We start from the raw sequence: 24,523 nt of genomic DNA, 5'->3' as shown, positions 1-24,523 counted from the left end.
ATGGGATTTGCCCCATATATGTGGCCACCTTCAGCTCACTGAGGCTTTTGTGCAGAAAGTTGTGGTCGGATACCTGAAGCCTCCGGTCCCCACAATGAGCTGCTATCTGGTAACGGCGGCGAGGTCTCGTTACCGCGGGCCGAGGCGCCTTCAGGACGCTCAGATGCCGCTCTGAGCTCACTTTATCGGGGATCTGAGAGCCTCCTGCCAAAGGCCCTGGCTGTGTCCATCCGGGTCCATCTCCAGGGACTGGATTTTACCTCAAGCAACACGCTGTCTTCGGTTTAGTGCTGCCTTTGAAAAGCAGGATTTCATTTTGGAGACAGGGAATCAGGACCAGGGCCAGATCAGCCGAGGTGGAAACGTAAAAATCCACACCACGGTCAAGTCAAATCGAGGGAGACCACATCCAGAAATGAAAAAGGAAAAAGAGAGAAAATAGCTCAGCAGGAAACGCAATGTCACGTGTTCTGCATCCAGCTGGGGCCTTCGATGGAAGAGCGTGGAAGGTATGCGCACCAAATGGCGCATAAAGCCAGCCAGGGAGCTTGCTTTTAAGCTCACAGCGCGCTCCCTCGCGTCCTCAGGTGGTTTATGGCATTTTGGTTATTGGATGTAAAGTCCCCCCGATGAGAGATGCCCGGGTCGCCCGCCTGACCAAGCCCACACTCGCTGGGATTCCAAGAATCAGAGGCCTCCGGGAAGACAGATGGCAGGAGGCCTGCACGTTGGCTCTTGGGCCCCCAGCTAGATCAAGTGGCGCTGCGCAGGCAGCTGGAAGGCACCCACAGAGAGAAATCGAGCACCATGCTCAGAAAGCTCCACTCCATCTTTCACTCCGGCCCGCAGAGGAAGGCGGAGGTGGCGGAGAGTCCTTACTACGACTGCGCCAGCCCCGCGGTGAGGCTGATCCGCAGCAGCTCCATGTACGTGGTCGGGGACCACGGGGAGAAGTTCAGCGAGTCCTTAAAGAAATACAAAAGCGCCAGCAGTATGGACACCAGCCTGTACTACCTGCAGCAGGAGGGGGACCGGGCGTGGATGTACTCGCGCACCCAGGACTGCCTTCAGTACTTACAGGAGCTGCTGGCATTGCGCAAAAAGTACCTGAGCAGCCTCAGTGACCTGAAGCCCAGCCGCGCCCCGGGCATCTCCTCCACCTCCTCGAAATCCTCCAGGGGAGGAGAGAAGTCCGCCTCCAAAGCAATGAAGGTAAGTGCCGCCGCCGAGAAGTACAGTTGACGCGAGCGCTTTTCCGAGAGCCCCTGACGCGGGTTGCAGCCCTGGATCATACACGCGCAGCTTAATTCATCTGCGCCTTCTGGCTGGCAGCTCCGTCCACCTCAGACACTCTCCATTGCCATCTCGCCAGCCTGGGAAGGATGGCTGGTCCCATGCTGAGTGTTCACGCGGAGACCACGGGAAGGAGCAGCTTCCGACATCCACATAGCAGCCTGTGGGGAGGACTCGGGCTTGGTGTCAGACAGACGGTTTGCAGGGCACATCTGTCACTTCCTGCCCACTTCCTGGGCGAGAGAATGCTTGTATGACATTTGAGTGACAGCACATGACTTCCCAACAAGTTTTCGTTATTTTTATGATTACAGTCACATCTAAAAATCCCAGTGAAAAGTGAACATTTGGAGGATTTGCTCTGTCTGTTCCGTGAGCCCGAGTATTGGGGGGACTCGGGCACAGCCTCAGAGAGAGTCTGTGAGTCGAAGGAGATTGAATGACAACTTTGCTGGGCACTGGAGGCTTCCAGCCCAGGCAGACCAAGCAGGAAATGAGTGAAAGAAAGAACTTGCCTTTATCTCGTACTTGTTACAGTGTTTGTACACATTACCTTTTCTTGAGATAATTCCAATAATGAAAAATGCCAGAAGGGAAGGGGGGAGAAAGTCCCTCTGTATCGCAGAAGACCAAGCTGAGGCTCTTCTGATTTTGCTAAGATCCCCAACTCACTGTTACTTATTGCTTTGTTTCCTCAATTAAAAAAAAAAATGAAGTTTGAAGCTATTTTGAAATTGCCACCAATTGTTCTCCTGATGGCTGGGCTCCAAGGTGTTCAGAGCAGGCCTGTGTGGCCCAGCAATGCCCCCCCCCCCCCGCAGTGTCCTGCACGCCTGCAAGTCCCATTTACACTGAGTGACCTACTGGCCTGTTATCAGATCTCTAGGGCTTGGCCTCACCCAACTGGTTTCAACTGTCTGCATTTTATCCCAGGCGGGAGCAGTTTAAATAACCATTTGAACTCCAGAAGTAGGGCAGGGTTGGGGCCCATACAAAGTGTCTTACTCTTAGGTTCCAGTACTGCCCCTGTGGCCAACCAGCTGTGGATTTGTGGGCCAGCCCCCCCCCTCTTTGGGGCCGCCTCCGATGACAGAGGGGGTTGCCATGATTTCTGGACCTCCAGCTTGAGCATCCTGGGGTTCTTAGTTCTGGTTAGATTCCCACCAGGCACTACATTTTCCTGCAACATGGAGTCCTTTCTTGGTAGAACCTAGCACTCTTCCTCCCAGCTCCATTCCTAGTTCAGCATCTGAAGACGGAGGGAGGCGTTAGAGGTAGAACACCAGTCCTGGCCCTGTAGGGATGGCTGTGAAGAGGCCCCAGGCATGATGCAGTGTAGGGATTTCCTCAGGAGATGTCTCTTACCATGGTGTAACCAGGAGAGAGGTTTTATGTTTGTTTGCTCTTATTTGAAGTATAGTTGATTTACAATATTGTGTTTGTTTCAGATATACACTATAGTGATTCGGTATTTTTGCAGATTATATCCCATTATAGGTTATCACGAGATAATAGGTATAATTCCCTGTGCTACACAGTAAATCCTTGGTGCTTATCCATTTTATGTATAGTAGTCTGTCCCTCCCCTCCTCCCTCTCCCCTTTGGTAACCATAAATTTGTTTTCTGTATCTGTGAGTATGTTTCTGTTTAGCATATACATTCATTTGTATTATTTTTTAGATTCCACATATAAGTGACAGCATATAGTATTTGTCTTTCTTTGTCTGATTTATTTCACTAAGTGTGGTATTCTCTAGGAGAAAAGGGACCCCTCCTGCACCATTGGTAGGAATGTAAGTTGGTGCAGCCACTGTGGAAAACAGTATGGAGGTTCCTAAAAAAACTAAAAATAGAACTACCATATGATCCAACAAGCTGACTCCTGGGCGTATATCTGAAAAACCCGAAAACACTAATTTGAAAAGATACACGCACACCATTGTTCATAGCAGCATTATTTACAATAGCCAAGACATGGAAGCAACCTAAGTGTCCATCAACAGATGAGTGGATAAAGAAGATGTGAGATATATATATATAATGGAATATTACTCAGCCATAAAAAAGAATGAAATACTGCCATTTGCAACAATGTGGATGGACCTAGAAAATATTATGCTTAGTGAAATAAGTCAAGAAAGAGTTTTAAAATGGCTTTGGAGTTAGTCAGATCAAGGCCTGAATTTTAGGTCTGTATTTAGCAGCTGTGTGCCTTTGTCAGGTTAAGTTTCTCTCTCTGGGCCTCTATTTCTGGAGCATACAAACGGAAATAAGAATATACCTTGTGAGGAGGAAGCAAGATCTGGCCTGTGACAGGACCTGGCACATACTAGGGAGTCCAGTGTTCACTGCTCTGAAATGTATGGTGCAGGAGGTGTATAGGAGCCTGGAGACAAGTTGCTCTCCTTCCCTATTGCTCCCAAAGAAAGAGCTGTTTGCTGGGCATGCCTGAGAAATGGTGGGTGCGGTCTCCGTGGCTAGCAAGGTGGCCTTCCTGGCTCTCTGTGCATGTCAGGGGCAGGGGATCCGGAAAGGCCCTTCCTTCAGGAATGTCATCACCTTCCTGCATTGGTAGAAAATACTTGCTGATGTTCAGATTTAGGGCAAACTCTGTTCTTTTCCCTTGACCCCCTGTTATGTGCTGAATCTTGTCTCCCCCAAATCCTATATTTAAGTCCTAACACTCAGTACTCAGAAAGTGACTTTATTTGTTTTTTTAAAGTTGCAGCGAGCGGGGGCTACTCTTCGTTGCGGTGCACGAGCTTCTCATTGTGGTGGTTTCTCTTGTTGCGGAGCACAGGCTCTAGGTGCGTGGGCTTCAGTAGTTGTGGCACACGGGCTCACTAGTTGTGGCTCGCGGGCTCTAGAGCGCAGGATCAGTAGTTGTGGCACACGGGCTTGGTTGCTCTGTGGCATGTGGGATCTTCCTGGACCAGGGCTCCAACCTGTGTCCCTTGCATTGGCAGGTGGATTCCCAACCACTGGGCCACCAGGGAAGCCCTATATAAATTTCTTTTAAAGAAAAATGTGTAACGCTGGACACCTTTCAAATGGTTAAGTGCCAGAAAATAATCAGAGTTCTTTACATCAGAGCTTTCTCTGAGCTTTTCCAAATGATCATTTATATAAACCCATAACAATTCATCCAAAAGTCTATTAAGCCCTAATTAATATATTTTTAGAACACTTTTTGAAAGTATATTAGTAGAACACTAGAAAATGAATTCCTTAAGAGGTCATGGAGGCTCTAAAAACACTTCATTTAGGAATCAGGAGAGTGTTTTTATAAAAGGTTTGACAATGATCTTTTATTTCTTAAAATATAATATCCTCTTTAAGTAAAATATTCATAAAAAATTTAAAATTTACCGTTTGAACCATTTTTTCAATGGTAATGTCAGTGTACAATTCACTGACATTAAGGACAGTGTTGTGTAGCCCACTACATCCATTCCCAGAACTTTTTCATCATCCTAGACAGAAAGCAGTGGCTCCCCATTTCCCCTTCTCCCAACTTCTGGAAACCTGTATTCTACTTTCTGTCTCTATGAATTTGCCTATTCTAGGAACCTCATATAATTGGAATCATACAGTATCTGTCATACTGTGACTAGCTTCTTTCTCTTAGCATAATGTTTTCAAGGTTCATCCATGTTGTAGCCTGTGTCAGAACTTCCTTCCTTTTTACGGTCCATGAGCTTGGGTTTTTATGGGACATGAGGAGGAAAAGCTTGAGATTATGCTCTGACTTTGCCCGGAGTGCTCATCAGCATTTGGGGTCCTCACTGAGAATAGCTCCCCATGGTTTTAAAGCCAGATGAACAGGTAAACAGCCAGCATTCCTCTGTGAGAACTGGGCCACCTAAGTGGACCTGGGTGGACCACAGTGTCTGTGCTGCCAGAGAGGCAGTTTTGGGTTGCCTGCAGTGCCCCAAGGAACTCTCCCCAGAAGATTTGGGCTGACATTTTCCAAAGCCAGGGTTCCTGGTCACCCACCACAGCCAGAAGAAATTTCATTAATTCACCTGTGAATCATATAGTTCTGAGCAGCTTCGATCCCCGATATGTCTGCCTGGATGAACCAGCTGCAAAATGCACACCCCTCCCAGCACCAACCCCCCTCCCACCCTGCTCCAACTAAAGAAATTCACCTGCTACAAGAATGATTTAAACAGAACCAGTGGAATTACGGAGAATGCCTGCCAAAAGTGATTGATTTTTGTTTCAAGTCGTTTTGTTCTGATAATAGTTAACTTTCAGAATCAATTTTCTATCATTGGCCATTCAATCCTGGTTCATGAAATAAGACCAAGTCAACAGCAAATAGATTTTTTTTCTCCTCTGTGGTAGAAAGATCTGAAACCAATTCATCTAAAAACATTCCAAACCATCCATATATAAATTGCATATGCAATGGGAAGAAGGTTCTGAGTCTGTTCCGTACCACTGGGATTTATTTTTCAGATCTGTTGGGGGGGACTCTCTGCAAACACAGTGATATTAAAGTGCAGGTTTCCTGTGAGCATCAGTTACTGGAGGTCTCTATCACTTGGCCTGTATCTGGTTGGCAGAGTTGAAGGGCAGTGAACATTCAATATGAGCTGCAAAGACTACTCTATTATGCCTGGCAGCGCTCTCCAGAAGATGGCAGACAGTAAAATAATCATTGATAACAGAGCATCCAATTCCTGCAGCCCCTCTCAGTCAGACCACACGACAGGTAATTATATTCCCCAATCTACCTCCCAGACATGTGCCATTTGCTTAGCCTAGAAACAGTACAGTACTTCGGCTTCCGTTTTTCCTCTCTACCACATCCCGCCCACCTGGCTAACTTCTTGTCTTTTAAGAGAGCAGAGAAAGCACTGCCCCAGGAAGCCATTTCTCATGTCCACAGTCTAATGCAGTGAATGTTCCCCCCTCTCTGGGTCTGACCCTTATCTCAGCACTCAGCACCCAGCACCCAGCAGTCAGCACACAGCACCGTAATTGTCTGTTCATTTGCTGTGTCTGCTACTGGCCGTGAGCTCATTGAGTGGGGCCACCATGTCTTATTTCTCTTTTTATCTCCAACCTCTAGTGCAGCTCCAGGCATATAGTAGATGCTCAATAAACTAATAACCCGAGAAGCTCCAACTGTAATTTAAGAATGGAACTTTACAAAAGCTGATGGAAGACCTGGAAAAGTAATAGGTCTGTGGTTTTCAGTGAGTGGAAAATTATCTTGTTTTTTATGGAGTAGAATATAGTTTGGGGATATTCATATGGAATGATCCTAATAATTAAAACATCCCACATGTAATGGATCAGAGCTTACCATCAAAAAGACACTCTTTTAGGTAAACATTTGTTTCCGATTATTAAGTTATATTTGCTCATTAAATGAAATTTATAAAACACAGAAAAGTGTAAGGAAGAAAATAAAAATGATCTAGAATCCTATCTCCTATCATCCAGAAACAATCACTATAAAATATTTAAGTATATTTTCTTTCAATCATTTATTTCTTGTATAGTTGCAGATATGTATATTAGGGCTGCCAGGTAAAATAAAGGATGCCTATTTAAATTTGGATTTCAGATAAACGATGGATTTTTGTAGTATAATTATGTCCATATAATATTTGGTATCTATTTATACTAAAAATTTATTCACTGTTTATATAAAACTGAAAGTTAACTGCCATTCTATATTTTTATTTGCTAAATGTGGCAACCCTAAAGTGTGTATACGTATACATTTACTAAATTTGGCTCATACCATATGCTTTTTTATAATTTATATTGTGGGTTCTTTTCTGTCTCATTAACTAGTTTTTGAAAACTGAAAGTATTAATGGCAAAAAATTTAACAACTCACATTCTTTAAACAATTGTTAAACATTATAAATAAATTCATCTTACTCTGTCTATAAGGCATTTTTTAGCAGTGATTCCTAAAAGTGTGATTAGTGGGCCAAAGGTGAAAGGCCATTCATTTTTAAAGATTCTTCTACATATTGTTTTCCAGAAATATTTTATAGTTTACACTTTTATCAACAGTGAGTTAGAAAGCCCTTCTTATTGCATTTTATCAGCACCAAGTAGTGTCATTAATTTTTAAAGTTTACTGATAATAATAGATTAACTGCATTGTTTTATGTACTTTTTTTTGGATTATTGCTTAAGCAAAGAATGACCCTTTTATTTTATCAAACCAATGCGTACTTCTTGTTTAATGGATTGCCCATTCATGTCTTTATACATTTTTTGGCTCTACTAAATATTTTTATTTATCTGGACTCATATTAAGGATGTGAGTACATTGTCTGCCACATGTCTTAAAAATATTTTCTCAAAGTTATGTATCTTTTAATTTTACTTAAGAGTACAATTTTATCATTACAAATACTATTGATTTTTATGTAGTCAAATATGTCGATTGTTGTCTTTGATACTTCTTTGCTTCGTGCTTAGAAAGTCCTTCTATGGCTCAAGGTCAGTTTCATATTTGCCATTTTTCTCCTTTTTTTATAGTTCCATTTAAAAAAAACCCAACCCTCTCATCTATTCAGCAATTTATTTTTACATGTAGTGGGATGTGAGAATCCAACTTGAAATTTTCCCAAATAGCAAAGTTTCAACACCATTTATGGACAAATCCACCCCTTCTCTCGTTGGATTGTGATGTTTCACGTATCGGGCGTGAAGATTTTTATACTATGTTTCAAGCATATTAATTCAGTTCTGTTAGTTAGGCTTCGAACAGTTTGATAAGTGTGAGCAAAAAACCTTCACTTAGTGTTGAACTAAGGTGAAATGGTCATTTAGGTGATATTTAAGGGGAGGAGTTACCAGGTCCCAGCAAAGGAAACAATGGCCTTCAGATTATAAAGCGGGAGAAAAAAGACTAAGCCTCAGACTGTGAGTCTGAAACCTCTAATACCAAAGACAAAAGACGCGCAGCTACGATTCCAAAATGATTGTAATGTTTAGCTATGAGAGGTAATTCCCAAGTTTAGTTATACTACAGCGTGTGACAAACCTCGTCCTTTCTTTTTATCTCTTTGGGCTGATTTTCTCAGCTCTGTTGTCTATATCACTATTTTTTTCCTTCAGCTCTGACAAGTCTACCATTAGCATATCTATTGAAAATCTGGATGTGGGTATGTGTACATATGTATTTAAATTTCAGCGATTATACCTTTTCCCAAGTTATTTGCATCTCAGATTTACAGTTCTCATTTCTTAAGCTCCTATTCTTTTATCACAAACCCCTATTCAGTGATGGGTACACATTTCCTTAGGTGAGGTAACATAAAAGGGATAAGATGGGACTTACCTGGTGGTCCAGCGGCTAAGACTCTGCACTCCCAATGCAGGGGGCCCAGGTTCAATCCCTGATCAGGGAACTAGATCCCGCATGCATGCCGCAACTAAGAAGTCCACATGCCACAAAGAAGATCCCACGTGCCGCAACTAAGACCTGGCACAGCCAAAAAAAAAGGATAAGATAAGTATTGCTTTGGACTTGATCTTGAATAGCCATTTCAAGGATGGCAGAAGGAAAGAGGATGTATTAGAGCTTTTAAGGTTTATCCTGAAAAGCTTCTTTTGAGGACATTAAATTGCTTGTGGATAATTTGAGCTGTTTTGCATTTCATTTCACCCAGCTGAATGATCCAAGGGAAAATGATCTCTCCAATCCAGACCAGTCCCACATTTGATCCTGGAAATTTCATCACAATGAACTGACATTTTGATTTCCAGGTACGATTAGCTCAAAACAGTATTATAAGACTCCATAAAAATAAGGAGTACAGAGTTCTCAAAATTTGCTAAGTTAAATCCAAAAGTATACATTAGCAACATGCAAACTGGTTGGAGAATATAAACATATGATAATGGCATGTATATGGCATACATTCAATCATTCAACAAATCACTCCATGTCAGGCATTGAAATAGGTGTTCCACATTCATAGATGGAAAGACAGTCCGCCTGCCCTGATGCAGCCCATAATCTGAAGCTGCAACTCTCAGCATCACTGCCTGAACCACACTGATGTGTTGGAAGAGAAACAGGTAGAATTACAACAAGAATGTTGGAAGTTGGGTATATCCGACAACTTGTCTCATGTAGGTAGTGGCTGCAAGTGAGCGTCTATCCAAAGACAGTCTTATCTGTGAGTGCTATTTGCCAAAGCTATTTCATAGACGAGGTTAAGGATCACGGGTCTAGTGTGGGGCTCTGAGGGTATAGTACAACGTTGCTGTCCACACAAGGCAGAATATGAGCCTAGAAAAGATGTGTGTGGGTCTGTCTGCTGCAATGAGTGAAAGCTTCGGAAAGGAGGTACCATGTGAGTTGGCCCTCCGAAGAGGTGGCGGGGAGTGAGGCCAGGAGGAGGAGGGAAGGAGGCTAGATGGTCCTCTTGACGTTGGCTGGGTTTAGAATGTCCCCCTACCCTAACCTCTGACAAAATACTTCTGTTTACAACTGGAAGTTCATTTTGTAGCATCCAGATCTCTTGCACAAATACTGACAGATCCCAGAAGAAAGTAAACAGATTGGAGAAGCCCAAGTACCCCAAGGGCAGGTGAAACCAGGCAGGATGGGAGGTGATACGAAAGGCAGAAAAATAAACTGCCTTGGGGGACTCAAAAATTAAAATGAGAAATACGGTGGAGTTTGGTTTGGAAAGATGCAAGTGTTCTATCCGGGGAAAGTAATCCAAGACCCAGGCCTGTTGTGAGGGGGTGGGACGGGGAGGCTTGGAAAATGATAACCTTAAGGCCACTGAAGGTTAAAGGGGAGTGGGCAATGCAGTACAGATGGCTTTCAGAGAAAGCGCCTTCCCCTGGGGCCGCGGAAGGGCTGCTGGCGAAGGAACATGAGCCCTGCGAAACCCAGGTCTGAGCAGGTGCCACAGGAAGCCAGCCTTTCCAAAGTAGTTCAGTTCTGGGCTAGGAAAAAGTCAAGATTGGGTGGGGGGGGGCGGTGGCGGGGCGGGGGGCAGGCGGTGGCGGGGCGAGGCAGTCCACTTTTATTTAGAGTTCTGAGTTCAGAGAGGGAGAACTATTTGGGTCTCACCCAGGGGTGTTGATGACTGACGTCCCACTTTGTGCAACCCCTGCTTTGTAAAGTAGATTTTCTGTGATGTTAGCCTGAGCCCGGAACCCTGAGCCTCAGTCGTGCAGCTCTTGTGCTAGTTGTCTTGGCTGGAGACCAAGAGAAGGTCGTAGTAGAGGCCAGAAAGGCCCATGGAAGCTGCGGGAAAGGCAGGAAAAGCCGGAATCAGCCTGAGTTTAAACTAGGACTTGAAAAGGCCCAGGGAGCCTGGACTTGTAGATTAGCCTTGGTGGTACCAAACCAGGCTTGTTTGCCTGATTCACAGCAAGCCCGAACGCCGAGATGCCGAGATTTGCAGCAAAGAGAGGGTTTATTCACAAGGCAGCCAAATCCACTTCCTGGAAGGCAAGGGGCTAAAGAAGCCGGGCGGTCTGGGGTGTGGGGAACTAAGGAAAAGTTGGGGTAATTGTTGTTCTGTGCAGGTGTAACTAGCCTACAGGCCTCTGCACGTCCAAAAACGGAGGCACCTAGCACACTCTGAGGGTGGAGTTCTCAGCCCTCTGATGTCAAAATGTCACCGAGCAGACTCGCGCATGCCCGGTTGGAGGGTTGGTAGTCCTTTCCAGCCTTAACTGGCTCAGCTCCAACTAGACACAGGTGATGCCAAGTTTCTGGAAAACAACTCAGGCAAACACCTTGTTTAGGCTCCATGCTTCTTGGAGGACAGGCAAGTCTTGTAGCAACAATTAAAACAACCTTGATGCGGGAAGACAGGTTACAGGTGAAATGGATTTGACTGATGATTACCCACAGTTTCATTGGTACTCAGATAAATCATCACAAAATTCGTTTGGAGACATTTAAAATTATACTTTAGGGCTTCCCTGGTGGCGCAGTGGTTGAGAGTCCGCCTGCCGATGCAGGGGACACGGGTTCGTGCCCCGGTCGGGGAAGATCCCACATGCCGCGGAGCGGCTGGGCCCCTGAGCCATGGCCGCTGAGCCTGCGCGTCCGGAGCCTGTGCTCCGCAACGGGAGAGGCCACAACAGTGAGAGGCCCGCGTATCGCAAAAAAAAAAAAAAAAAAGTATACTTTATAAAGTACAATAGATTTGTTAACCAAATCTTACTTAACTGACCTGCCAGATCACTTGATGCTTACCGTTCTGTCTGTAAAACGAGCTGAATATTTACAGTTAGAAGCCTATACTAGGGTATTATTGGCAAAGTGCAAAATGATGTATGTGTAAGCACTAATTGTAACAGCAAAAGATTTCAAACAACCCGAAGCTCTAACAATAGGGGACCGTAGTTCATTCCTACAGTGTGTCTGTGTAGTGGAGCACTGTGCAGCTATTCAAAGGGAAGAGGAGAATCTCTACTGCTGTGAAGTTATTCTTAGCATACACCAAGTGAAGAAAGCAATTCACAGGGGGATATTGTACGCTACCTTTTGTTTTTTTAAAGAGTGGGTTAATACACATTTGCTTGTGTTTTCAAAAAGAAATGATGGAGAGAGAAACAAACAACTTGATGTCCAGTCAAAATGAAGACTAGCAGAGATGAATACCAAACATTACACCCAGATTGCAAACAAAACTGCATGAATACAAGCAGAGGAAACTGCCCTCCCCCCCAAGCCAGGAGGTGATTTAGGTCACGTTTGGGGACTGGGTGGGAAAGGTAGGTGCATGCCTATGAGTGGGATGCCCTCATACCTGTAGCTAGTAAGGGGATGGGGCAGGGGGGGTGGGGCCCCTTTACCTGGTCTCTATGTGCTGAGCAATGGGAAAAACACAGGGACATGAGGTCCGGGCGCTGTAATCCAGGAACTTTGTCCTCTTCCTTCATTGAGCTGTGTCCTATCCCCTTGGGTCCTGTCCCTTGTGTCCTTGTCTTCATGGAGACACTCCTGTCTGCTCTTGCAAATTCAGGGCATGAGACTGGTATTTAAGGTTTTCATCGTAAACCAGACCCCGAGGCGGGAGCACAGCCCCTCTTGCTGCCTTCCCTGTGCCTGGATCCTCAGAGAGCAGAGGGTCTCAATTGCTCTGCACTAGAATCACCTGGTTATCTAAATTAATTGATGTGGGAAAGGGCCAGTGTAGAGATTCTTTAAGAGCATCCACTGAGGGTCCAACCTCCAGCTGGGATTGGGCTCCACTGTGAGAACTGCCCGGACAGAGATGAGGGGGGAGTCATAACCTTTCATAACCATCATCGCCCCCAACTGGGTCCTCAGACTCCTTCAAGGGGTGGTGCTTTCATTTGCAGGGAAGGAAGGCAGAGCTAAGGAAGGAAGGAAAGCGATTGTTTATTCATTTTCATTTATTTATGTTCCTCCCTCATTCCATGAAGGGCTTGGGCGAAACTGATGATGGTAATTGAGGCAAGTTGGGGAGAGCTCTCTTTGGGGATGAGACTTGGTCACACAGGTACATAGGGGTCAGCCACAAATAATGTCACCAATGTCTCACTCTCCAGCCACACCAGGATCCAAAAGCTCTTTTAACAGAAACAAGCTTTATAACGGTGATAATGTACTGAATTGTCCAGCAGAGCCCCGGATGTGAGGCCCCGAAGAGCAGACTCTTAAGTGCTGGCCAAGGAGCTTATCTGTCAGTGTCTGGCTGTGCTCAGGAAGGCAATCACTGCTAAGCACAGCAGAGAGGGTGAGCTGTGTGGGAGTGTTGAGTCCCCAAGCTTGAAATTTTACAAACAAGAAACATGTTTGAATATTTGGAATAACCAACGAAATGTGCAGCTGAAAGGGTCTTTGTCTGTTAGTTTTTTTTAAAAAATCACTTTTATTTATTTATTTATCTATTTATGGCTGTGTTGGGTCTTCGTTTCTGTGCGAGGGCTTTCTCTAGTTGTGGCAAGTGGGGGCCACTCTTCATCACAGTCCGCGGGCCTCTCACTATTGTGGCCTCTCTTGCTGTGGAGCACAGGCTCCGGACGCGCAGGCTCAGTAGTTGTGGCTCACGGGCCTAGTTGCTCCGCGGCATGTGGGATCTTCCCAGACCAGGGCTCGAACCCGTGTCCCCTGCATTGGCAGGCAGACTCCCAACCACTACGCCACCAGGGAAGCCCCTGTGCATTAGTTTTGATGGACAGAGAGTACAGTGGCTGAGGTGGTGATGTATATGCTGGTAATTTATTTTTTTATTTTGTAAATATTATCCTTGGAGGATAATTCTTGAGGAGATTGGAGATATTCACAAGAGGCCACAGTCAAGGGCTTGTGTTAACCTAACTACTGGCAGTGTGCTCATTGCTGTTTTCTTAGCCTTTAATAGTTAAGACACCAAAGTTGACTCTCTTTTAAGCCTTTTCATAAATGAAAGCAATTGATCCAGGCTGCTCTGAGCTTCTGACCAACGTCTACTTCCTGGGGACACTGAGGAATGAACAGCTTAGATGACATTGTAGGGTGACCCAGATGGAAAAGAATATGGTGCCCCTGAGCAAGGCGGAGACTCTTGCGTTCAGCCAGACACTGATGGCAGTTGCTACTAGGGACGTAGTGATGTCCCTTCCATGTGGAGATGGATTTTGAGATGGGAAAACCTACAGACCTTGCATTTCTATTCAACAATATTCAACCTTCCTTTGGGGTTCAGTCCAGATCATGTGGTTTTCTCGATTCTTTGTTTCTCTCTCTGCCACCTCACAAAAAATTCTCTAAAATAATATGTGTTATCGTAGAATTAGATTAGGTACTGAGGACCTTGGAGCCTGGAGGAGGAAAACAGCCCAGGAGAGGGTGGTCTTCCTGGAGAAAGAGCTGTCTCAGCCACATCTTGATGGTTGGATAGGACTTGGCCAGATAAGGCATTCAAGGCAGAGGGACAGCAAGAGAAAACACAGGAAGGATAAAAGCGTATGGACCTGCCTCCAGATATGAGTCTTCCTGTTATCTGCCTGCAGGAAGGATGCTGGTGGCCCAGCCTTCTGTGCTCATACAGACTTTCAACCAGCCCCTCAGTTTTTCATTCCAACCCTTGGTGTGCCTGGTGTTGCCAAGTCTGGAGCATTTCTGGTTCCAAGGGTCAAACTGTCTCCCTTCTGAGCTGCTTCATCCACCCATAGTTCTCTGGGAGGGCGGTCCCTCTGCTCTGTTACATCAATTCTCCTGCTTCAACTGCTTTCCATTTGGCAGGAGCTCTTGGAAATCTCTCTCTCACTGATGACCTCTCTCTTGTTCTCTTTGACACTGGGTTTCAACTTTCCCCCCACCCACTTTCATTTTAGTGGGCTCTTTGAAGGGGGTGAGATAACTACATGTGAATAGTTTTCCACTTTTAACAGAAAAGGCTCAGTGTATGTTGTGGTTCTCCAAATTTTTTCTCCAAGAATGCTCCTTACAAATATAAAAGGAAAAAATCCTCTATTTAAAAATGTTTCCTGGGGCTTCCCTGGTGGCGCAGTGGTTGAGAGTCCGCCTGCCGATGCAGGAGACACGGGTTCGTGCCCCGGTCCGGGAAGATCCCACATGCCGCGGAGCGGCTGGGCCCGTGAGCCATGGCCGCTGAGCCTGCGCGTCTGGAGCCTGTGCTCCGCAACGGGAGAGGCCACAACAGTGAGAGGCCCGCGTACCGCAAAAAAAAAAAAAAAAAAATTGTTTCCTGGGAATTCCCTGGTGGTCTAGTGGTTAGGACTCTGTGCTTCCACTGCTGGGGGCATGGGTTCGCTCCCTGGTCTGGGGAACTGAGATCCTGCAAGCCACATGGCTTCCTAGTGGTACAAATGTTTCCTAGTGGTACAAAATGCATACATTTTACCAAAATCTTATGCATATATAAAGATGTCATCCTTTAGTTTCCTAACATGCAAATCTGTAATTAAATCACTTTCATTTTTAATACCATCCCACTTTCAAAGTGCACACAAAAAATAAAGGAAGTCTACATTTGGTCCAAATAGCCCAGGTTAACACATATTGTCTTTCCTTTTTCTCCCTGAGTTCTCTTATTTCCTAAATTCTTCAGGGAGCTTTTTTTAGTTCACATGCTGATTCTGTGCCTACATCATGAGTTCTCCATTGAAGTCCACCATGGTGCTTGAACTTCTGTGATGCCGGTCGCTGGTGACTGACTGTGGGCTGTTGTGAAGAGAACGATGATGATGATGGTGATGGTGATGGTGATGCTAACATCATGAAGAATGAGTCAGGACAGAACCTGGAACCTGGTTAGGCTTTCTGTAGATTTTTTTAAAACTACTTTAAAGATGTTACGGAAAAACCTGAACAAACTTTTTGGCCAACCCAATATTATTCCTTACACTGTTCAAACACCAAATCGCACCAATTTGTCTTCAACTTATTCCATGATTGAACCGAAATTTGGCCACTTTAGGTACTGAAAACTCTTCTGGAGTATTTTATTTTCAACATATCTCGTCCCCTCCTTCCTGCTGTGAGCATCTCATCGCCTATCTAAGGAACTGTACAATCTCCTAATTGGGTTTATCAGCAGGCAACAGGCCGAAGAAAGACAAATTATTTTGCCTAATGGTCAATAACAGTCCCTGACCAAGACAGAGGCAGATCTACCCACCCTTTCACTCCCCCTCCTGGAGATAATCCGAAATCCATTGACCTACAGCAAGTGTGGATCTGGAGTATCTACCTTCCTTTAAGGGCACGTATTCAAATTTACCTGCAAATTCGTAACTTCACATTGGTTTAGTTTCAGTAACATGTGGTCCTTTTCCATGTCACTTGTGTGTGGGCGCCCCAAGGCTGGCTCAGGCAGCTCTGCTTTCTCCTCTCTGCCCTTCATCTCTAGCAGAAAGCAACGCCCAAGAAGCACTCGCAGTTCAGCGCGGATGTGGCGGAGGCCATCGCCTTCTTTGACTCCATCATGGCAGAGCTGGATACGGAGAAGCGGCCGCGGGCTGCTGAGTTTGACCCGCAGAACGAAGACGTGGACTTCGATGGTGAGTGCCATCCCGGTGGCAGGAGGTGGGTGGAGTGGGGTCTCTGGAGTGGACTTTCTTTGATTAAATGGAAACTCACATCTGCAAGCCAAAGCCTGGCCCTGAGCCTGCTCTACTCCTTGGGGCCCTGGAGTCATCGCTGCTGCCGCTGCTGCCACTCCAGGCTACCCCTTAAATCCTCAGGCTGTATTTGGACAAAAACTCCTTCCCTGTGGTCCATTTTCCACAGCAGAGATGGGGTGGAATTTTGTAAGGCTCCAGGAGGGAAAGCAATAGGGCAACAATTATAGAAAGGGATGAGTTGGAGGGTTGTTAAATGGGTATAGAGTTACAATTGTTTTTTTTTAAACAGCTGTTGTGATTTTTAAATTTAATGTAATTTAACTAATTTAATTTTTTACTGAAATATAGTTGATTTACAATGTTGTATTAATTTCTGCTGTACATCAAAGTGATTCAGTTATACATATGTATACATTCTTTTTATATTCTTTTCTATTTGTTTTATCTTACGTTATTGAATATAGTTCCGTGTGCTATACAGTAGGACCTTGTTTATCCATTCTATATGTAGTAGTTTTCATCTGCTAACCCCAAACTCCTAATCCATCCCTCCCCCACTCCATCCCGCTTGGCAACCACAAGTCTGTTTAGAGTTTCAGTTCTGCAAGATGAAAAAATTCTGGAGATCTGTCACGTAATGATGTGAATATACTCCACACTACTGAACTGTACACTACAAGATGGCAACATGGTAAATTCTATGTTATGTGTCTTTTACCAGAATTGAGAAAAGAAGAAGAAAAGGGAATAGACAAATTATATTTAAAAATTGGGCTTGTGACCCTACCTGAGCTAACTTGGCTCTGGGCAGCCCTGTCTGCTGGACCCGACTCTGACCCTTCACCTACTTTGTCACCCCTCTCCACCCCTCCCCCAGCACTCCCCCTGTGGCCCTCATGGGCCACCACTCTGCGAGGATGTGTAGACAGGAGAGGGCCGGGGTGCTTTCTCAAGCCCAGTCTGGATTGTTGGAGAGGGAGTGAGGTGAAGGCCGAGGTGGTGCTTTTCTCCTTGCCAAGGTGTATCACTGGCTGTCTCCTGATGGAGAGCAAACAACAACCACGTTCATGAGTTGAGCCCACTTTTAAATTCCATTACTCAGCTGTCAGTTTCTTTCATCGTCGACTTGCCCCTCATGGTGTATTAATGATGATTTAATTTAGCAGTTACTGGCCCCTGGTTATTAAGGCAACAGCGTTTGGTACCAATACTAAATAATTTTTAATATTAAATATTTTATTTAATGCTCAAAGATTACATTCTTGTGGTGTGTTTGTTGTTTTTCTAGCCCTGATGGACACGTATCTGTGAGATTTCGGTTCTCACTGGGTTCTGTGGAGTTTCACGGAAGGGGATTCCCACTCCCCAGGCTCACTGTACCCTGCAGGGTAACTGGTCTGCCCCCCTCTCCCATGGCAGCCCCTGACAAGGGACAGCCCTCTCTTTCAGAGTCGGGCCTGGGAAATCCAGACGTTGCTGAAAGGACAATGAAATCTACCGAGGACGCAAGTGTCATCTTCACAGTTATAATTTTTTAATGGAAATGACGTCATGTTTTTTCTCTGATAGCCACAGTAACGTATGTTCACTGTGAATCAAATGAATCAAACAATACACCAAAGTATAAAGAAGAAAGTAAAGAATTTGACCTGTAATTCTACCACCTAGAGTTGATAATCACTGTTAACAGTTTGGTGTACGTCCTTTCAAAAAGGCTTTAAACAGACTCACTTTATTACTCTTTTTAAACAAAAACAAGATCTCTGTGCTATTTTTCATCCACTCTTTTCACTTAACAATTTACAAGACATCATGGGCATCTTTCCAAGTCAGTAAACGTAGGTCTATGTGCTTGTCTTTAATGGGCACACGCTAGTGCATTGTCTCCCCAAACGATAACTGCAGAGTTGAATCATCCCCTTTGCTTGGCTCTCCGGGCCTTCCTAAGAATTTCGTTTTACGTATGTATGTATTGTGGGTTCTTAGCTGGATTTGTCCTCTCCGTGGCCTTCTGCTCCCCTCCGCATGGTGAGTCCTCCTTTCCCGGGGGCCCTGCTTCTCTCTTCCAGTGGCCACCAGCTCCCGGGAGCACAGCCTGCACTCCAACTGGATCCTGCGGGTGCCCCGCCGATGCTCTGAGGACGTCGCTGGGCACACGACAGCCGGCCAGTTCCGGAGGAGCACGGAGCGCAGGACCTGCGGCACTCAGAGGAGACTCGAGAGGCACCCCATTTATTTGCCCAAGGCTGTGGAAGGGGCCTTCAGCACGTTGAAATTTAAGCCCAAAGCCTGCAAAAAAGAGTGAGTGCTCAGATCACGTAGCATAACCAAGATGCTCTCATGTGCACCAGACTCTTGGCTTGCTTCTCAGGTGCCCTGAACCCCCATCTTACATGGAAAAATCATTCTTTTGTGTATGGGGGGAGGGAGGTCTTAGTTTAAAACATTTTTTGATAGTCTTGTATTCACATTCTAGCTTGGTTCACCACTGTCCCCACCCCTAACTGTACCTTGAGCTCTGGACCTGCCTCTCCCTTTCCGGCCCACTTAGCCCTCATGCTCTGTCCATCCTCTTTCACTCTTTCCCCCAAGTGCCACTGACACACTGTGTGCTGCAGATTTTTAATGAGACTTTGGGGTTGAGGAGGGCATAGCACCATGAGGGAAGCAACACTGAAACAATTAGATGGCCCTGCTGTAGAAGGGCATTGCCAGGCTCGGATGGAGAACATCTCGCTGACTGGGCCCCACCTGGCCCTCCTGCCACCATCTCTTGGCCTCTCTCCCAAGACGAGCTGCCACCTCTAACCCCCAAATCCCCATGACTTACTCCTTCAGAGAAGTATGTGCGCTCCTGATCCGGCCACCCTAGGCCATGCTGCAGGGACTTCACCTCTCACAACAGAAGGGCCTGTCTTGGCTTGTCAACCTGTCTTCCTCTGTTTCTACAAGAGCCATCCAACTCTGATGGGTTCAGGGCTTTTCTAAATGGCATTTTCCTCCCATAAGAATGGACTATGTACTGGACATATTAAAACCAGGACTCAACCCTCATCACCCATCCTCCCCCTCCAAGGCCACATTGCGGTCCAGCTGAGGTCCACTCACAGCCCCCATGATGATACTGCTTTGTCCTCCACGAGGCCCAGAACTAGGGGAGCATCTGATGGGCTCCGTCAGGATGGCAAATCAGAGCGTCCCTTCTCCATGTGGCCAGCCAAGCCAGACTTAAACCCTTTACCTCATTCCTCCCTTCCAGCCTGGTGAGCTCCAGACAGATCGTCTTCAACTTCTCGGGGGACGACACAGACTGGGATGCAGAGCTCTTTGCACTGGAGCCCCTGGCATCCCCGGGGGAGGACCGCTATGAGACAGAGAACCCCAGAGGGCAGTGGCTGCTTCGGGAGAGACTCTGGGAACGAACAGTGCCCTGACTGCCTCAGCCCTGCAGCCTGGCTCAGGGTGGGTTCCCCCGAAGGCGTCTGCTTTCACTGCAGAAGGAGGTGTCTGGTAGAGTTAAAACTGGAAATTGTCACAAAGTCAGGCCCAGGAGCACACTGCCTGCCGGTGCCCATCCAGTGCCAAACGTACCTGTGGCCTCCTGGAGGGCCCGCCTTAGGGGCCTTCTGGAGCCTGGCTTTCCCAGCACGGGCGGGTCGGCTGGTCACTACAGCCCTGCTGGTCTTCAAGAGCAGAAGGAATGGAAGGTCCAGGCTCACTCCCGGCCTCCTCTGGCCTGTCCCTGGCTCTCCATGCATCTGTCCAGGTGGCTGTGAGCGTCCCACTTGGTACAGGAAACCCTGTACCAATTTGCCCATCATGGATCTCTGGGCCAAAGTTTTCAAAGAGGCAGCTCCTCTCCCCACAGGGCTCAGAAGCGTTACGGTCATGCACTGAAGTTGCCTTCTTTTGTGCAGAATGCAGTTTGGGAAGCAGATTTTTTTCACCCTAACCCTTTTCACAATGTTCTGGAAACTTCTGCTGGGTTAGGCTGAAGACAAGGCCAGTGTCCTGGCAGTAGGATGGGGGAAGGTGTGTGTCCTGCCTGGGCACCCCCAGCCTCCAGAATCCTAATAGATACCCATAGAGCCAGTGTATGAATGCTACGCCCCTCCCTTCCCCCAGTTCGGAGGGCAATCAGAACCTTTTGGAATAGAAAGGATTTCTGATTTCCATAACCGTCTGAATTACAGATTTAACATATTCTTTGCTTTTCTCACGTACTTTTTGCGTGTTTGCATATAGTTTGACCCCTCAAGTTTGAGAACCACTGGTTTGGAGACTACACTGCCCTTTGTCCATCCTCACCTATTTCTTCTGGCATTTTCTTGTAAAAAAAAGAAGTCACCTTGCGGGGGGTGGTGCAGGAGTGTAAATGGCGATAAGGGAAGGAGACAGACTAGGAAACACCAGTAATCGAAATTAAGCCAGGATGCTTTAGGCTAAGGTCCCTCTGAGAACTGAATAAAGCTTCCCTTCTGCGAGGCCCATGCGATGAATGATGTTCTTATTGTTCAGGTTTTTTGTAGAAAGAAGCTTTTATTTATGTGAACCTGACTCTCTGAATCTAAGTATTTGTAACTGCTATGAGAAAAAAAAAACCTAATAATTATGTGACATGCTTAAATTTTCTTTTTTTTGTTGTTTAAATAAATTTTTTAAAAAGTTCCCAGGTGATGCTGATTCTGCTGGTCTGGGGTCCATACTTTGAGAATTGATGACTTGGAGGTTTGAGTGTTGAAAGAGGAAAACATGGAGTGGGGCAAGAAATTTTATATCAAAACATTTTCAGAATGAAAATATATTGGAAATGTCTTAATAGTTGCCTTTATTATTTTTTGAGTGCCAATGTCGATGTTTGGGAGTTTCCTTTCCTTTTGTTGCTTATATTAAGCCCACTGTAGCCAGAAGCTTGACTGAAGAACAAATGTTTGGAGATTTGTTTTATAAACTGCATTAACACCCACCAAGTTACATCACCGTATATCTTTCTTTTCCCCAAACGTGGCCTTGTTTTGAAGCCCCACAAATGAGAGTTCACTGCTCAGGATAGACTCAGAATAAAGATCTCTTTACTCTGCCTCTTATCAAACTACAGTTTATCGTAGATCAACCTTGACATTATGTGGTGAAGACACTGTATATATTTTGCTTGTATAGATAAGAAAAAAATAAACAGGACAGATAGGATGTTTGGAGTCTTGTTTTTTTTAAGCATCTATTGCTTATGGAACATGAAGCTGTGCTTTTCTCTTTTGCTTCATGTTTTGTATATATTTTTTGTCTTTAATGAGACTATACACAGACTGCCTGAAAAATTCCATGATTTAGAAACATAAGGCTGGCTTGTCCTGGGGATGATTTTAGGTCTTTGAAATTGGTGATAAACCCCAGGATCTGGGCTCTGCCTGGGGAATCTTGAGGTGGTGTCTGCTGGGGTCTTGAAATGAATAACATTTGAGACAATAGAAGTCAATTCAGTAAAATCAGCTGATGTGATTGGTTCTTTTCTCCCTTGAATTGACTAGTTATTCAATCAGCTCATTGTTGGCGTGTAACCTTAGCGGCCCTAGCTTTCCCAGGACTGTCTCTGTTTTGATACATGAAAATCCACCTATCCCTAGACAGAATGTCCAAATAGAGGATGTGAGTCCCAGGCATCTGGCTTGTTCTCTAGCCTTGGTTTCTACTCCCACCCCAAGATATCTTCTCCTTCACATGGAAGAGACTTGGGAGCCTTTAGTATGAATCATACACATCCAGCTCTTTGGTTGGTTGCTGGGCAACTGAGAACAGGGCTGCCAGGACAGAGCTTTCCGGTGCCCACTCTTAGAGCCCAGAGTGGTTCTAACAGGAAGCTGCAGTCCCCTCATCACTGATGGCCTTTTCATGGTGGCTTAGTCTCCTGTTGCTGTTGTAACAAATTACCACAAATTTAGGGGCTTAAAACAACATAAGTTTATTCTCTTACAGTCTGGAGGTCCGAAGAACCAAAATCAGTCTCACTGGGCTCAATCAAGGTGTGGGCAGAGTTGGTTCCTTCCGGAGGTGTTGAGGGGAGAATCCATATCCTTGCCTTTTTCTGCTTCCCGAGGCCGCCTGCATTACTTGGCTTGTGACCCCTTCCTTGCCTCACCCCAGCCCTTTTCCTTCTGTGGTCACATCCCCAACTACTCTGATTTCCTGCTTCCCTTGTAAAAGGACCTTTGTAATTATATCACTCCCACCTGGATAATCCACACTCCTCTCCCCAGCTCCAGACCCTTAACTTAATCAGATCTGCAAATTCTCTTTTGCCTAATAAGGTAATGTTCACGGGTCCAGAGGATTAGGATGGAGACATCTCTGGGAGGCTATTATTCAGCCTACCACACATCGTATCACAAGATGTTCTAGCTCGTCTTATTAATCTGGCCCAACTTTCTTTTAAGCTTGTTTATAACAGCCCAATATCTATGGCAAACTCTGACTTAGCTTACATTTCCAAATTCCTTTGGTTCTAGCAGCTACCCTGTCATTTTGTTAAAGTGAATTCTGTCTTGTCTGACAGGTTCCTATTTCAGGAAGGCTTTTCAATTGTACAAAATTCCCAATTGGAAAAACGTTAGCACTTCAACCCTGGAAGGATTTGTAACAGGCAGCAGTTCTACATAAACATCGCTGCTGGTCAAGAGTGATGTTTTCCTTCAATCAATCTATCAAGTTGATTAAGGAACTGCTATGCACCAAGCAAAATAGTATAAGCTCCACTTTATGCCCTTCGGCAACTGGCATCCAAAAGGGGGAAGATGGGATGAACTCAGATAAAACAGTGCTGAGCACCTATCGCTTCACTGAGGGCTGGGGAAGGCTGGCATTCCGGGGGCTGGGGGGAGCAGTGTGCAAAAGGACAGTCATCAGGACAGTTGCAGAAAGTGGACAGTAAGGGGGATGACCTTGACCAAAGGGCAAGGTTTCTACTGAGTGGCCATGGAAAGCAAGAATGGATAGATTGGGGGAAGTCAAAAGAGGAGTGTAGAGTTGGTCAGATGGGGATCAAGAATTGAGCACTCAGGGCTTCCCTGGTGGCACAGTCATTGAGAGTCCGCCTGCTGATGCAGGGAACGTGGGTTCGTGCCCCGGGCCGGGAAGATCCCACATGCCGCGGAGCGGCTGGGCCCGTGAGCCATTGTGTACGGCCCCGGGCGTCCCCGGGAGTCCCGACCAGCAGGACAAATCCTTGTGAGTCCGAGGAGGAACCTGTGGGGGTTGAAAAAAAGGGGGAAGGGCAGGAGACGCGAAAGAATGGAGGCAAGACAGAATCCTGATCAAGCCTCAAACTTTTATTGCTGCGGTAGCTGTATTTATACACTGCAGAGAAAGGGGGGCGGGATTCAGAATGAGGGAAGTACTTGGCTAATCATCATTGGTGCTGCGTGCGCGGGCTTTCATTTTAGGCGCGAACTTCTATCTCATAAATCAGGAAGAGAAGCAGGGTATCGGCCATCTTCTAATGGCGAAAACTTCTTGGCTCCCAACAAGCCATGGCCGCTGAGCCTGCGCGTCCGGAGCCTGTGCTCCGCAACGGGAGAGGCCACAACAGTGAGAGGCCCGCGTGCCGCAAAAAAAAAAAGAATCGAGCGCTCAGAAACTCTAATTTGAAAGGGTACATACGCCCCAATGTTCATAGCAGCAGTATTTATAATAGCCAAGACATGGAAACAACCCAAGTGCCCATCAACAGACACCTGGCTTTAGAAGATGTGGTTTACATATGTAAGGAAATATTACTCAGTCTTAAAAAAGAATGAAATATTGCCATTTGCAGCAACATGGATGGACCTAGAGAATATTATACTTAGTGAAGTCAGACAGTGAAAGACAAACATATATCATGTGGAATTAAAAAAATAATACAAATGAATCTATATACAAAACAGAAACAGACTCACAGACATAGAAAACAAACTTACAGTTACCAAAGGGGAAAGGGGGTGGGGGAGGGATAAATTAGGAGGATGAGAGTAACAGACACAAACTACTGTACATAAAATAGAGAAGCAAAAAGCATTTACTGTATAGCACAGGGAACTATATTCAATATCTTACAGTAACCTACAATGGAAAGTAATCTGAAAAATATATATAACTGAATCACTACGCTGTACACCTGAAACTAACACGGTAACTCAA

At 45.7% G+C, this 24,523-nt stretch overlaps 1 protein-coding gene across 1 annotated transcript; it reads left to right on the top strand.

Moving 5' to 3' along the window:
* The first annotated feature begins 807 nt into the window (after positions 1-807).
* Positions 808-19,785, top strand: CUNH13orf42 (chromosome unknown C13orf42 homolog). The gene is made up of 4 exons (XM_027116783.1): positions 808-1,212; positions 16,141-16,288; positions 18,421-18,652; positions 19,611-19,785. Exons 1-4 carry the CDS (start codon positions 808-810, stop codon positions 19,783-19,785), a joined length of 960 nt encoding a protein of 319 aa, XP_026972584.1.
* Positions 19,786-24,523: the final 4,738 nt, after the last annotated feature.

The sequence above is a fragment of the Aethalodelphis obliquidens genome, unplaced genomic scaffold, assembly GCF_003676395.1.
Source record: "Aethalodelphis obliquidens isolate GAN/ISIS:26980383/991018 unplaced genomic scaffold, ASM367639v1 scaffold16, whole genome shotgun sequence".
NCBI classification, from domain to species: Eukaryota; Metazoa; Chordata; class Mammalia; order Artiodactyla; family Delphinidae; genus Aethalodelphis; species Aethalodelphis obliquidens.
The sequence above is the reverse complement of the archived record's forward strand: the minus strand, read 5'-3'. Positions and strand labels throughout refer to the sequence as shown.

What these genes read in the sequence shown, in the direction of transcription:
- CUNH13orf42 (XM_027116783.1), top strand. Translation starts at nt 808, where the DNA reads ATGCTCAGAAAGCTCCACTCCATCTTTCACTCCGGCCCGCAGAGGAAG. An exon ending in CCGCCTCCAAAGCAATGAAG is followed by an intron (nt 1,213 to 16,140) that starts GTAAGTGCCGCC and finishes CATCTCTAGCAG; the next exon opens with AAAGCAACGCCCAAGAAGCA. An exon ending in CGAAGACGTGGACTTCGATG is followed by an intron (nt 16,289 to 18,420) that starts GTGAGTGCCATC and finishes TCTCTCTTCCAG; the next exon opens with TGGCCACCAGCTCCCGGGAG.